Raw genomic sequence first — 15,000 nt, 5'->3', positions numbered from 1 at the left:
GCACTTTGCAAAACTCGATCGAGATGCTTGTTTTCTAGGTCAAAGTACTTTACGAATTTTTTTTTCTTTTCTTTTCTTCTTTTTCTCTCCCTTATTTGTTCGAAGACGTATATCTCAATTGGAAATGACGATTACGTTATCGATTATCATTTATTAGAGATCGATTAAATGCAAATACTTCTGAATCCCATGATAATTTTCCAACCTCCCAATTCTCCTGATCATCATCACTATGATCGAACTATGAAATCACGAATATATTTCAGATAAATATTAAACCTAGAAAGAAACTAACGTTCAAATCATTGATTTACGATTACGATTAATCGTTTTAATCTTTAATAAATAATAACGTAAAAAAAAAAAAAATGTAAGGAGGATACATGTAACACCAGAGTCTCGATATCATAATTTTCAATCGTTTCTAATGCATTTGAAGAATATTTTCTCGAACGTTAAATGTCATTGTAAAAAAGAAAAAAAAAAAAAGAAAAAAGAGAAAAGAAAGAAGTATTATTACGATTGAACGATATGTAAACAAATAAAAGTAATATATAAATCTATGACGATGTTATAATGATCGATGATTGAATAAATCATATTTAACGAATAATTAATAATATAATTGAAAAAATTTTTGTTTAGTAATATTTATAAACTCTGAAAAATTTTTAGCTATTTAAATAATTTTATAGATTTTGAATAGATTATAAATTCGATCGTAAGAGATTAATCGTCTTATTACAAAAATATGATCGCTATATATATATATATATATAATATATTCGATTGATTTAAAATACGATATGATAATGATTATCGATGATTTTCCAATAGATATTTCGTTAATAACAATCGACACGGATATCCGCGGAGATGTGAAGCAGAGTTCTGTGTGAAACAACAGGGCCGTATCCGGCGAGTCTCTCCCGGACTTGAACAATATCAGGTGAAGAGAGAAGGAGAGGAGGTGGAGAATCAGGTAGCGTGGTGGCAGGCAAAGGAGTAGTAGTAGTAGTAGTCAGTAGTAGTAGTAGTAGTAGTAGTAGTAGTAGTAGTAATCCCTACCAAAGGTGCGCATACAGAATATACCACAACCAGTTGGTCGACTAGCGAGCAGGTGGACTCTCAGAGTCCTGGTCTACCGCTTCCTGCATTCGGTTGCCGGTTGCTCGAGTTCGTTGTCCGCGAGATCACCGTTGATCGTCGTAGTCATTGGTGTCGTTTTATCTCTTTACTTTTTTCCTTTTTTTTCATTTTTTTCTTCTGGTTATTTCTCTTCTTCTTCTTATTTTTTTCACTCTTTCCTCCCCCCCCCACTTTTTTCTTTCTTCATTTTATCCTGTTCTTTTATTTTTTTTTTTATTTTTTTTTTATTTTCTTTTTTTTTTTTCCTTTTTTTTTTCCTTTATTTTTTTCTTTCCTCGAACAAGAGAGGTCAATCACCTGTGCTCGATCGTTTGTTTCGTCGGAATTTTTTTTTTCATTATTATTATTATTATTATTATTATTATTATTATTATTGTGTGTGTGTGTGTGTGTGTGTGTGTGTCTGTTTTTTTTTTTTCCTTTTCTTTTCTTTTTCTTCAATTTTTTGATTTTTCCTTCTGTTCGAACGCTTAAGATACCTTCCGGTGTGTTGAGTTTTCTTCGGCGTTGGTTTGTTTTTCTCTTTTCTTTCTTTCTTTCTTTTTCCTTTTTTTTTTTTTTGGTTTTTATAAAGGTAGTCGATTTTTTTCAAAAGTCAGATGACATGACACAGAGGTCCCTAGTCGTGCCAACTCGCGTGTGATTCCGCCACGGGTCACGTAGGTGTGCTTTGTTCTCGAGAAGCCTCGACCGAGCCAGTTCTCGTAACGCAGGTTTTATGTGAGAATCTGGTGTTCTAAAAGAGAGATAGATAGATAGATAGAAAGAGAAAGAGAGAGAGAGAGAGAGAGAGAGAAAAAGAGAGAGAAAGAAAGAGAGGATGAATAGTTCGATCGACCTCGATTGGCTCGTTTCTCTTCGATCTGGGACGTTCTAATATCTCCTTTGAGATTAGTTGGACGAATTAAAAAAATCGAGAGTCCGAGAAATTATTTTCCTTTGAGAGAAAGAGAGAAAGAGAGAGAGAGAGAGAGAGAGAGAGAGAGAGAGAGAATTTTATTTGTTCGCTGACTGCTGACATAGAGAAGGAGAAAGAAAAAGAGAGAGAGAGAGAGAGAAAGAGACATCAATTTTTGCATGGGTGTGCACGTAAGTAAATTTCCCTTTTTCATGGTGTTTTTTTTTTTTTTCTAACTTATTAGTACGTTCGTTATCTTTTCCATATCTTTTCTTTCTTTTCCTTTTTTTTTTTTTTTTTGGTTTTTTTTTCATTAGAGAAAAATCTTCTCCCAAAGTGGATTAAATAATTTAAATGATTCGTAGTTTAAGGGGGAAAGAAAAAGAAAAGAAAAGAAAAAAAAGAAAAAAAAAAGGAAAAGAAGTCAATCTTCGATCGATGATTTCATTATTATTGAAATTTTGATCTTAACGAATCATAAAGAATAGAAAATAATCGAGAACTTTGAAACTATATAAACTATCGTTCGTTCATAAACAATAATTCGTCTTTTATTATCTTACAATTGTAAGATAGTAATATATCTGAATGAAAGAATTGATAAAATTGTTCGAATTAAATTTACGATGATATCCGGCTTATAAAAAGTTATACGGGGTAGAAAGGGGGGGGGGACTTGTCTCAAAAGTAGAAATAGGATGACAGAAAAAAAAAGAAAAAAAGAAAAAAAGAAAGGAAAAAAAAAATAGAGGCAATGAGAATGGAAAAATATTCTCCGTGGCTCGGATACGCTTGATTTTCGCGAAGCATAGAAGAATAATTCAAAACGTATGAAAGATCATTTCTGTTCCATTTATTTCACGATGCCGTGGGAATGAAACGAACGATAATAAAATAGTTATGTTTTCCTGTCGTCCTTGCATTGGTCAGTTATACGATCCAAAAAAGAAATAGTTTGTAAGATAAATGAGGTCGTAAATATAATAAAAGAAGATACATATCAAGATTAATATATACCCGGAGGATGTTAACAGATAATACTAATCTCTTTCTGAGATGAACGATGATAAATCATCGGAAATTTTCAACGAGCTTAAAAGGATGTGTCACGATTATTTATTCATTTACATTATGATTTACGATATCGATTGAAAGATTATTGTTTCTTACTCTTATTATATTCATTATTATTATTATTATTATTATTATTATTATTATTATTATTATTATTATTATTATTATTATTGTTCGAATATACGGAATGGTGTCAAAATTTATTAAACGACATTAGAAATTAATTACAAAATTTCTCTTTTTCCCTTTTCTTTTCTCTCTTTCTTCTTTTTTCTTTTCTTTTTTGAATCCCTTTAGAGGCATTTTATTTACATTTTTTTTTTTTTTTTTTTTTTTATTCTTTACAAACTCTAGAAAAGATTTCTAGACGCTTGGTTATGCAATCTGAAAAAAAAAAAAAAAAAAAAAGAAAAGAAAAAAAGAAAAAAGAAAAGAAATTAACGTGTAAAAAATAAAAGTTACGAAAAAGAGTAGATGTAGATAATCGATTTTTTTGAAGATTACCTAGGAATTTTTGCTTATTCCCTTCTCCTCCGTCCAATCTTCCCCAAATTCCTCCCTCCCCCCACCTCTCCCCGCCTCTCCATCGTCTGCCCTTAACTCCTCTCCTCCTAAAGAAATATCATCAAATGGAAAGAAAAATTCATTATTGGGAGTCGTTAAATTTTTTTTAATGAAATTTATATCGTTTAATTCGTTCTCTTTATACACATAAATTTATATTCAAGTTTTAATGAACATATCTGTCTGTGTGATATGTGATGTGTATACGCCTGCATTAGCCTGATTCACTCTTCTAATCTTCTAATTGCCTTTACTGTACTCTACGACGAGTCGATGATCGTGATACTTGATCAGCGACTCGTGATTAGCAACGGTTTAGAAGGTTTAGTTTCTCTCTCTCTCTCTCTCTCTTTCTCTTTCTCCATCTCTCTCTTTCTTTCTTTCTCTTTCTCTATCTTTCTCTATCTTTCTCTATCTTTCTCTATCTTTCTCTATCTTTCTCTATCTTTCTTTCTCTCTTTCTCTCTTTCTCTATTTATCTTAGGGTTTCGACCAACTCTATTTGCAATTAGATTTCAACTAATCATAATTTATTTGATTCTTTTTTATTTATCACGAATTAATGCATTGAGGTAACAAACGAACTAGCACTTTCTCCTCTCTCTCTCTCTCTCTCTTTCTCTCTCTCTCTCTCTCTCTCTCCTATTTCTAAAACGTATTAGATTTAGTAGGTAAAATAAATTGAAAAATATATAAATATAAATACATAACATAGATAAAATGATCGATGAGCTTTTATATTATGAGCTAAGTGTGTAACAAACGTTAGTATAACGTCATATATATGTATGTATGTATATGTATATGTGTATATATATATATATCAATCATAAATATCAACTGCTTTCTAAGTTTTCTTTTTTAATTTTTCTTTATTTTCTTTTTATCTTTTTTATTTTTTATATTTTAATCTTTTCTTTTTTGTTTGTTTGTTCACTCGTCATCTACTTTATTCGAACACATTTACTTAACTTTTTTCGAGCGAAGTGAATAATTGAAAATATTTGAATAAAAAAGGAAAAAAAAATCAGTGTCGTATTAGAACCGAATCGATGTCAACTAATCTCTCTCTCTCTCTCTCTCTCTCTCTCTCTCTTTTGTTCTTCTTCTTTTTTCATTCACTTTTTCTTTTTCTTGTACTTTTCTTCTTTTTTTACTTTTAAATTCCCGTTAACAATGAAGGAAAATGCAATTTTCCTTTCTTTCTTTCCTGGTTTACTTTCGTTTAAAAGTTTAAAGAGACAGTAAAAGATAGGTAATGTCCTGCATCGGTGCATACGAATTACACAGAGACGACTCTATTTTTACTCTTATCCTTTTATTCTTTTTCTCCATTTATACTTCTCGTCATAAAATACATATGACGATAATTCGTCGATCCGTCCTTCACCTAGTTGAGCAAAAACCATGTCGCTTTTATGTATGTATGTATGTATTTATGTGTATATATATACGTACCCAGTATGTGTATATATATATATTCATATATATATACATATATATATACATATATATATATATACATATATATATATATTTATATATTTATATATATATATATGATGCAACAGGATACACAAAGTACGGAGAAAGGAATCGAATGGATAATATTTTCCGAAGTGCCGTTCGTACGAAACGACTATGTATACCCACCTCGTTAAACCGTAACGTAAAGTTTATTGACTCTCTCTCTCTCTCTCTCTCTCTCTCTTTCTCTCTCGAAGAAAGAGAGAGAAAGAGAAAGAGAGAGAGAAAGAGAAACAGAGAGAGAGAGAGAGAGAGAGAGAGAGAGAGATCTTACTAATTTTAAACTCGTTTCATAAATTTTATATTAGTTTCATATATGACATTTCGACGATCTCTCTGCATTAAATTTTTATTTAAAAATCAATATCGTTTCGTTTCGATGCGATTCGATTCGATTCGATTCGATTCGATACGATACGATACGATTCGATTCGATTCGAAAGGTCCGAGAAATTTATTCCCCTTCCGTTAAGTTAAATCGTCCAAGACGAGATAAAATTATATAAAAAGACAGATAGATATTTTTTTTTCGATTATCGAAGATATCGTTATGGATGGAATAATTTTGCCATCTCTTTTTTATAGTGTTTAATCGTTAATTTTTGTTCATCAAAGAAGAGAACTATATAATATATATATATATATATATATATATATATATATATATTCATCGAATTTATTAGCTTGGCATGTAAATAATATTATTAGTGTTTATTTATTTATTTATTTATTTATTTATTTATTTATTTTTATTTGTACGAAAGTTGAAATTTTTCGACGTTTTTTCTTTTCTTTTTCTTTTTTTTTTTTTGTTAATCGATCGATCAAAGTAATACAAATAAATTTCGAGGGAAACTTCGTCGACGATGATTTCATAGAAATGCAACGATAGAACGTTGTCATTGATAGAATATTGAAAGAAGCTTATTCATCGTCATGATGAAAATAAATTATCTTTTTAATTATTAAACAATACCTCATTATCATTACAATGCACTACTTAGTCGTTTGTTATTCAAAAAAAACAACGATAGAGTCTTTGTAGCTTCTTCGTGTTTCATTCTGTCTACAGGGTGATTTAAAAAAATCTCTCTAAATATGATTTTATTTAATTATGGATTAATTATTCTTTCCTGTGAATGTTTTGCAGATTAATCCTTTCTTTCATTTCTTTCGTTTCTTTTTTTTTTTTTTTTTTTTTTTTTTTTACTTTTATTTGTCCAAATTGCAAAACGCCACGAGGAAGTTGAAAGGAATATTTTTTTGGAGTCTTTAGAAAAATTTGTTTATTAAAATGACTTAAGAAGTTTTAAACCGTCCTATACTGCGTACACATGTTTCTTGTCTATTAAAAGAGAAAAATCTAACTCATAATCGTCGTCATAGTCATCGTAGTCATCGTACTCGTCGTCGTCGTTATCGTCGTCGTTGTAGTTGTTAGGCTAACGTGAATGTTCGCGTGTTTAGAGACTTCTCATAGTCGTTCCCTTTGACTGGCCACACGAGTTTACATGAGTTAAAAAAAAAAAAAAAGAAAAAAAAGAAAGAAAGAAAGAAGGAAAAAAAAGAAGAAGAAGAAGAAGAAAAAAAAACCACAATTGTAAAAGAACGTACGAGAGACGTGACTCTCTTCGTAGTGTATAAGCCACGCACATCGCATTTATTGCCTTTTAAGAGTTTAACAGACTTAGGAGACTCAAACGGGACGGTAAATCCCAATGTGAATTTCTCTTCTGTCACGTAGATAAATACTATTTATTATCGTGCATCTTCTTCCTCTTTGCCCATACGAAACCACTTTCGCGGAATAAGAAATAATATGATCTGTTAGTTTCGTGATAAGTTTTCTGTTCTGTAGTATTTTGTTTTTTTCTCTTTCTCTTTTTTATTTTCTCTTTTTTTCTTCTTCTTTATATATATATATATATATATATATTTTTTTTTTCTTCCAAAATTTACAACATCTGCATTACAACATCTGCATCACAAAATAGATCTTTCCATTATTCGTTATATATAAAAAAAAAAAAAAAAATAATAATAATTAAATTCTTCATTTCGAAGAAAATTACAAACCTCCTCCATTGTCTCCTCCACTCATGCGTATTTATTAATTCGCATTAATGTACTATAAGCTGGATGAGTCATTAAGATGAGGGATTTTTATTTCTATAGGATTTCAAAAATTTTCTTTAGAAAAAAAAAAAAAGAAAAAAAAAGAAAAAAGAACGAAGTAATAGAAAAATTAATAGAAAGAATAGAGAAAGAGTGAGAGAGAGAGAGAGAAACGAAAAAAAGAAAAAGGAAAAGTAGAGAAAGATAAATGAATACGTACTCGTGCTTATTTCACGCTCGAAATTGAATTTATGGTAAGGGAAAAAAAAAAAAAGAAAAAAAAAGGAAAAGAAAGAAAAAAATAATTGATTATTACGATGTTAAAATCCATGCATGCACCAACCATCATTCTCCTAATGCTCGCAATAAGACGGTCAGTATTCAAATTCTCTAATGGCCTCCTCCCTAATAGAAAGTTCTCCTAGCAAAGAGCATTGCGAATAATTGCTTAAACGCGCGAAAGCGTTCAGTACTCGACACGCGTGTGATGTCGTTAACGCGGCATAGCGATACGCTTCTTTCGATTCCTTGCTTTTTCGTTTGCATTTTTGTAATTCGTGGATATAATTGAATTCTTTGTTTTTTTTCTCTCGCGATTAATTCGAAAACAAATCCTAGATCCTTGAATTTTATGCTCTAAGCGAATAAACGGTGAGTACTTATCTCCGTTAAATTATAATTAAATATAATCATCGATGTATCCTCCTTAGCTTTTTTTTTTCTTTATTTCTTTTTCTTCATCCTTTTTTCTTTTTTCTTTCTTTTTTTTTTTTCTTTCTTTTTTTTTTTTCTTTTTTTTTCCGTATATTTTTTAAAATTATCCAAAATTCATATGTGTTGTATTATTATTAGGATTAATATGAATTCTATCAAAAGTTTTTACGTGTATCAAATGTTTTTAAAGTAATTTCATAATCATTACGAAGACTTTATAAATATCGAAAAAAGAATTATTAGAATATATTTAAGAATATATCGAATAAATGTTCTTATTAAAGGAAATATTAATTTTTTTATAATATAGTATATTTGAGGGGTGGAAAAAAAAAAAGGAAAATGTATCTATTAGAAATATTTAGAATATAAACAATAGGACATCATTTTGGATAATTAAAACGTAAATAAAAATAATTTCTTCTCTCAGTACTTGAATCATTGAAATAATTAATAAAATATTTCGCGAAATTTTTGATTAAAATTTTCCTCTATTATTAAAGGGTATTAAAGAAAGGGAAAAATAAAATATATATATATATATGTTTTTAAAATAATTTTGAAATCATTACAAAACCTTTCTAAATATCGAAAAAGAATTATTAGGATATATTTAAGAATATATCGAATAAATGTTTTTATTAAAAAAAATATTAATTTCTATATATATATATGTATATATATATATATATATATATATATATATATATATATGTTTTTAAAATAACTTCGAAATCATTAAAAAACCTTTCTAAATATCGAAAAAGAATTATTAGGATATATTTAAGAATATATCGAATAAATGTTTTTATTAAAAAAGATATTAATTTCTATATATATATGTATATATATATATATATGTTTTTAAAATAACTTCGAAATCATTACAAAGCCTTTCTAAATATTGAAAAAGAATTATTAGGATATATTTAAGAATATATCGAATAAATGTTTTTATTAAAAAAAAAAAAAATATATATATATATATATATATATATATATATATCCGTTCAGTACGTATAATAATGGATAGATGAAAAATTCAATTTTCGCAGAGTTTCGTAAAGAAAACTATATTTGCTTCTCGATAAATTGTAAAGAAACGTTGTCGAAACAGTTACGACGATGACAGTAATAACAGTATATGTAGTTTGCTACAGTTATTCGCCAAATCATCGTTTTCAATCTGAGAAACAAAAAGTAGGAAAAAAGAAAAGAAAGAAAAGAAAAAGTAAAGTAAAGAAAGGAAAGGAAAGGAAAGGAAAGGAAAGGAAAGGAATGGAAAGGATAAAATGGCTCCCTTTATTGCGCAAGGATATGTATGAAAAAAAAAAAGAAAAAAAAAAAAAAAGAAAAGAAAAGAAAATAATGGACGCGAGTTGAGTAAACTTGAGGAAGAATTAGCTGGTGCTAGCGAGATGTTAACGATCGATCGAATTAGATCACAAAAGGCAGGTGTCTCGTTTACGTAACAACGAAATTACGGAAGCCATTCTTTCTTTTCTTTATCTTCTTCTTCTTCTTTTTCTTCTTCATCATCATCATCATTATCATTGTCGTTGTCGTTGTCGTTGTCGTTGTCGTCCTCATGTGTGTTACTTCATCGACAAAGCTTCTGTCCACGAAGCATTATTCCGATTACGTGACTTTCAGATTCGACGAATGAAACTAATCGTTTTCCATCTAACACGTAGTATTTCACAATTCGTGTTATAATCCATCGAAAATTTATAACGAAATTTTATTTTAACGAGAACATTTATCGAAATTTATCGGAACTACAGTTAAAATCGAAATAGAAAATGTTCTGTCATTATAAAAAAAAAAAAAAATTATTATTAAACGAAGGAGACTAATTGATTTTTTTTTTCTTTTTCTTTTTTAAATCACCCAATTATTTTAAATTCTCTTCGCTCTCATTCTGTACCTGGAGTAATAACCATTGGAAATAATTAAGAAATAATTAATTGTAATAGAGATTTGAAATAAAAAAAAAAGAAAATATTGAAATTAATTAGATTCCGTTAACTGATCGAATTAATTTATAACGATAATTTGATTACAGGAGACGAATAAGGATCGTACCAATGTCTCCAAGAAGATGTCGAGGGATCGTTCAGGCTCGGATTATTCGGAAAATATGAGCGATGTAACAACTTGTAGCTGTATGGCGAGCTCCGTCGAGAAAGTAATTATACAATAAAATTCAAACGCTAATTGAGAAAACACTTTTTATCTATCTTACTTATTTGCATATCGAATAGGATAATATTAAAACCATTGATAAGCGTAGCCTTGTTTTTTTCCGAGTAGTAAAAGAAAAAAAAAAAAAATTAATCTAATTCATATGCTTAACCAACTTTATTTATTAATTATTCAATTTGCAATATTATTTTCGTTAAAATTATTAATAAAAAAAAAAAAAAAAAAAATCTTCCAATCATAATGACAGAGAAACTACAAACTCGATCGTAGTATGAACGAATGATTTTTTTTTCAATATTAAAAAAGAAGATGAAAAAAAAAGGAAAAAAAATAGAAAGCGTTCCAATGGACGATTTTAAAAATAAAAATTCATTTTTAATTAATTATCTTTCTTTTTTTTTCCCCTTGTAAAATTTTATTGTCAAATTATTCAGATCACAAGCTTGTTTCTTTTTTTTTTCTCTCTCTCTCTCTCTTTTTTTGGTTACAACGTAAAAAAAGAAAATCATTCAAGAAAGTCGCGAGAGAGTAAGTAAAACGATCGATCTGTAAAATGATTTAAAAACTATAAATGACCATTATATTAATATATTTAATTATAGTGTTCCCTACGTGGCTGTGGTATGTTTCAAGAGCCATTTTTCTTACATCCACCCGGATCAAGACCAAGAGATGGAATTTATATAAATCCAATGAGTGCGTACATAAACGAGCCACAAAAACCAAAGGACATGGAGTCCTTTTATTTGCATAGTCCCCATGATCTCGTATATACAAGGATTACACATTTGTTCAATGACGTTGAGAAGCCACGAAATGGTGTTCTGGCATCAACCGAACAACGTCACGTTGAGAGGAAAGATGAGACTCTAACTGGTAAAGTAGCACGTCCTAGATATCAAAACATTAACTATGTCTCCAAACGTGTATATATATACATATATATTATATATATATATATATGTGTACAAGGTGTCTCATGTTTTAAACTGTGAAACTTCACCAACATTTCTTTTTCTTTTCTGTTTTTTTTTTTTTTTTTTTTTTTTTTTTTTTTTTTTTTTTTTTGTAGAAATTAAAGGGAAAAATAGAAAAGAAAAATATTACGCTTAAAATGGACCCACGAATGCTTTATCATTATCACTTACGCTGTGTATTACTTTTGAAAAAAAAAAAAAAAGGAAAAAAAAAAGGAAGAAGAAATTTGATTTATGTCTTCATTTAAAAATACCGTTCATCATGTTACAAATGTAAAGCTTGACACAGCTAGATAGATCGAGTCAATCATTTATCTTTTCACAAATTTCATGGTTTATTTTTCTTCGATTCATTTAATCGGCACTCATTTAATTCTAGTAAAATTTAATCTTTAATCGTTGTCGACTTTTTATTACATTTCGATGTATCAACGATTAACATTTATCATTGCCCTTTAGATTTTATTCTTTTCTTTTTTTTTTTTTTTAGTCAGAATATTTTTATTATTATTATTATTATTATTATTATTGGTTTACTTTTTTTACTTTATCCTCTTTTCCCCATGTAAAATATATCGATGAAGTTCGATCATTTAAAATCTTGAACACCCTGTATATACAGATATATATGTATATATATATATATATATATATATATATATATATGACGTTCTCATCTTTGGCTCCTTGTGTTCGTCCTAATAAGTATCGACCTAGAATTTATCTCACTTTTATTTTATTATTTTTCTAATAACCTTACGATTAGCCCGATGATGATAATAATAATTCGATTATCTATTGTCAATAGATCGATGAAGATAAATTTGACGTGTTGATTTAATGGTTGAACGATTGTGATTACGTCATAAAACGTTTCAAGAAATTATCCGCAGTTTGTTGATACTATTATTAAAATCTTATATCTATATATCCATAGACTAATTTCTTTTCTTTTCTTTATAATTGTATGTTGGGTGAACGTCTAAAGGGTCCACGTGAAAAAAAAAAAAAAGAAAAGAAAAGAAAAAATAATAGAGAAAGAGAGAGAGAGAGAGAAAGAGAGAGAGAGAGATTACGTGGTCGACGTCGTGAATATGTGCCGCGGGAAAACGGTCTATAGAAATGCACGTTATTATTTGTCTCAGAACCCGTTCAACCGTTATAACACCGAGTGACGTTCTCGCTTTTCTGAAGAATTATATGAATACACTTTGTTCGAGAAATACCGGTTGTAAACTCTTTCGATCATGATATTTTTAATTTATTATCAAAATTAAATTTTATACACATATATATATATATGTATATACAGGATGACTTTAAAAATTTTTTGTCAAATGTTCTTTGTATTATGAAAAATTCTTTTGATTTGATTATAAAAATCAATTATCCAAACATTACGATTAAATTTGTAGAATTAAAATCACAATTTTACGATCTCTAAAAGAAAGGAATAATTGATATATAATAGAAATCAATCCTAAGAATATAATCATCTATCTGCGTATACTTTAATATCACATTTGCGTATTATTTGGATAAATGATCTAAAAAAAAGAAAAAGAAAAAAAAAAAAAAAAAAAGAAAGAAGGAAAGAAAAAAAAATAAGATAAAAGATTGACGTTCACTCGTACGTTATTGTTCTTCTTCCTTTTTCCTCTAGTTGTTATTTTATTGAAATTATGTAAAAATTATTATTAACAAACATGGAATTCTTACGTATCGATACGATGAAGAATTGCATGCTTCTTGTTTCTTATTTTATTTTATTTTATTTTATTTTATTTTATTTTATTTTATTTTATTTTATTTTATTTTATTTTATTTGCTGCACGGCACCGACTCTATACGATATCTTATCTCGACGATCGTTTAGATTAATATCAAGATGAACGATGAGGTCAACATCTTCTCTTCGTTCTTTTAACGATATGGTGAAAGTTAACAACGTTTGTGGTAGTCGTCTCTTTCGTACAAGTTCGCTCACGAAACCGCGAAGATTCGCGTGATGCACGTCTTGGAATCTATATAATATGTACATAGCTATTTATATATATATATATATATATATATATTTCTAAGTATTTATGCATGTATATTATATTGTTATTACATATCCGTTCCCTTCGGTTTGCTTGCAGTGAAAGTGGACGTGCACATAAACAACGGTAGCTTCGGTAAAACTCATACAGGGAACGGTCATACTGGCAGGTCAGAAATCATGCGAGAAGCACCACCATCGGAACATGCATACGAACAAATTTGTTTGAGACAAGAAGAAACCAGTAGTGTTGGATCGTCTTCTAATAAGAAGGTTATCGATAATGTTTCGGACAGTAGGTAAGTTTATTGTCAATATATTTAATCTTCTTTTTTCTCTCTCTCTCTTTCTCTCTCTCTCTCTTTTTTTCCTTTTCAAATTGTATTAAATTTGATTAGAATTATAATTTGAACAATGTTTAAAATCGTACTAATATCGTATAGAAATAAATGAGACAGATATATAAGGTTCTTTTTTCTTTCTTTTCTTTTTTTTTTTTTTTTTTTTTGGAATAAATGCGAAGAAACATAAATGAGAATGATTTTGTGCCAATGTTAAAAAATACTATTATATGGTGTAATTGATCGTAGCTTATTTCAATTAGCTACGAATAAAAAATATTTCTCGAGTGACAGCGTGATAAGGAGAAAGAAAAGAAAAGAAGGAAAAAAAAGAGAAAGAGAGAGAGAGAGAGAGAGAGAGAGAAAAGAAGAAAAAAAAACTTGAAACAATATAATTTCGAATTGTTGAAGGAAAAATAAAAAAAAAAAAAAAAAGAAAAAAAAATTCTACAAAGAAATTGATCAATTAATATGATATTTTATATTAATTTTATTAAAGAAAAATGATTATCGAAAAAAATACTTGTCATATTTATTTTAATTAATTCGTTCGTTTAAAATTAAATAACTTAATTGGATGAAAAACATCCATGACATTTTATTAAAAAGAAAAAAAGAAAAATGGACAGGGATATATACATATAATAACAATAATTTTTAAATAGATTCACAAGTAGAAAAAAAGAACGAAATGGGTCATGAAGCTAAAATAATCTTTCGTCTTAAAGTATGAAAGAAAACAAAAAAAAAAAAAAAGAAAAAAAAAAAAAGAAGAAGAAAAAAACTCAAGGGATTAAATTATATAGCTCGTATGTTAGTTTCTTTGTTTGGACAAACTAAAGCGAACGTCAATTCTATTATGTACGTTACATGGTTTGAGAAAGTGCCTTGCCGTTTTATTACTCGAACGAAAGTGTAATTAAGTATCGGAATTGTTAGGAAGACGAATTTACAAACGGTTTAGCAATGAAAGTACCAATGTATTTTTTTTTTTTTTTTTGAAACCCATTGTACGTTCTTTCTTTTTTTTTTCTTCCTCTTTTTTTTTATTTATTTATTTATTTATTTATTTATCATTATTATTATTATTATTATTATAACTATTATTATTATTATTATTATTATTCGAAAGAGTTTAATATAAGATTTATTTAATTCGATGACTATGCGGACGGCGGCTCGTTGAAGGAGTCTTTCAATTTTATTAACATTTTCTTCCACTCGATCCGAGAATATTCTCTCTCGTTAAACGTGATCTCGATTTTCTTTTATCTTTTCTTTTTTTTTTATTTTTTTTTTTTTTTTTTGGTTATAAAGATTCAAAAATAATTGGAACAGTCGAAACGAATAATAATCGCAATAGTACTATTTTCTCAATTGCGTTTTTAAAACTTC

General features: G+C 28.2%; 1 protein-coding gene across 2 annotated transcripts in view; it reads left to right on the top strand.

The window, feature by feature from the left end:
- The first annotated feature begins 1,130 nt into the window (after positions 1–1,130).
- Positions 1,131–15,000, top strand: part of f (espin protein forked) — a 20,915-nt gene continuing 7,045 nt past the window's right edge. The window contains exons 1-5 of one of the 2 annotated variants that reach the window (XM_035883436.2): positions 1,131–1,218; positions 1,745–2,238; positions 10,107–10,229; positions 10,849–11,122; positions 13,365–13,563. In XM_035883436.2, coding sequence (XP_035739329.2) covers positions 2,227–2,238; positions 10,107–10,229; positions 10,849–11,122; positions 13,365–13,563 — 608 coding nt within the window. In that variant the 5' untranslated portion in view covers positions 1,131–1,218; positions 1,745–2,226. Of the gene's footprint in view, positions 1,219–1,744; positions 2,239–7,839; positions 7,979–10,106; positions 10,230–10,848; positions 11,123–13,364; positions 13,564–15,000 lie in introns of those variants that run through there. The other variant, XM_085660593.1, reaches the window with a different exon arrangement.

Source organism: Vespa mandarinia, chromosome 12 (genome assembly GCF_050613455.1).
Source record: "Vespa mandarinia isolate Hongniang chromosome 12, ASM5061345v1, whole genome shotgun sequence".
Lineage (NCBI taxonomy): Eukaryota > Metazoa > Arthropoda > Insecta > Hymenoptera > Vespidae > Vespa > Vespa mandarinia.
The sequence above is the reverse complement of the archived record's forward strand: the minus strand, read 5'-3'. Positions and strand labels throughout refer to the sequence as shown.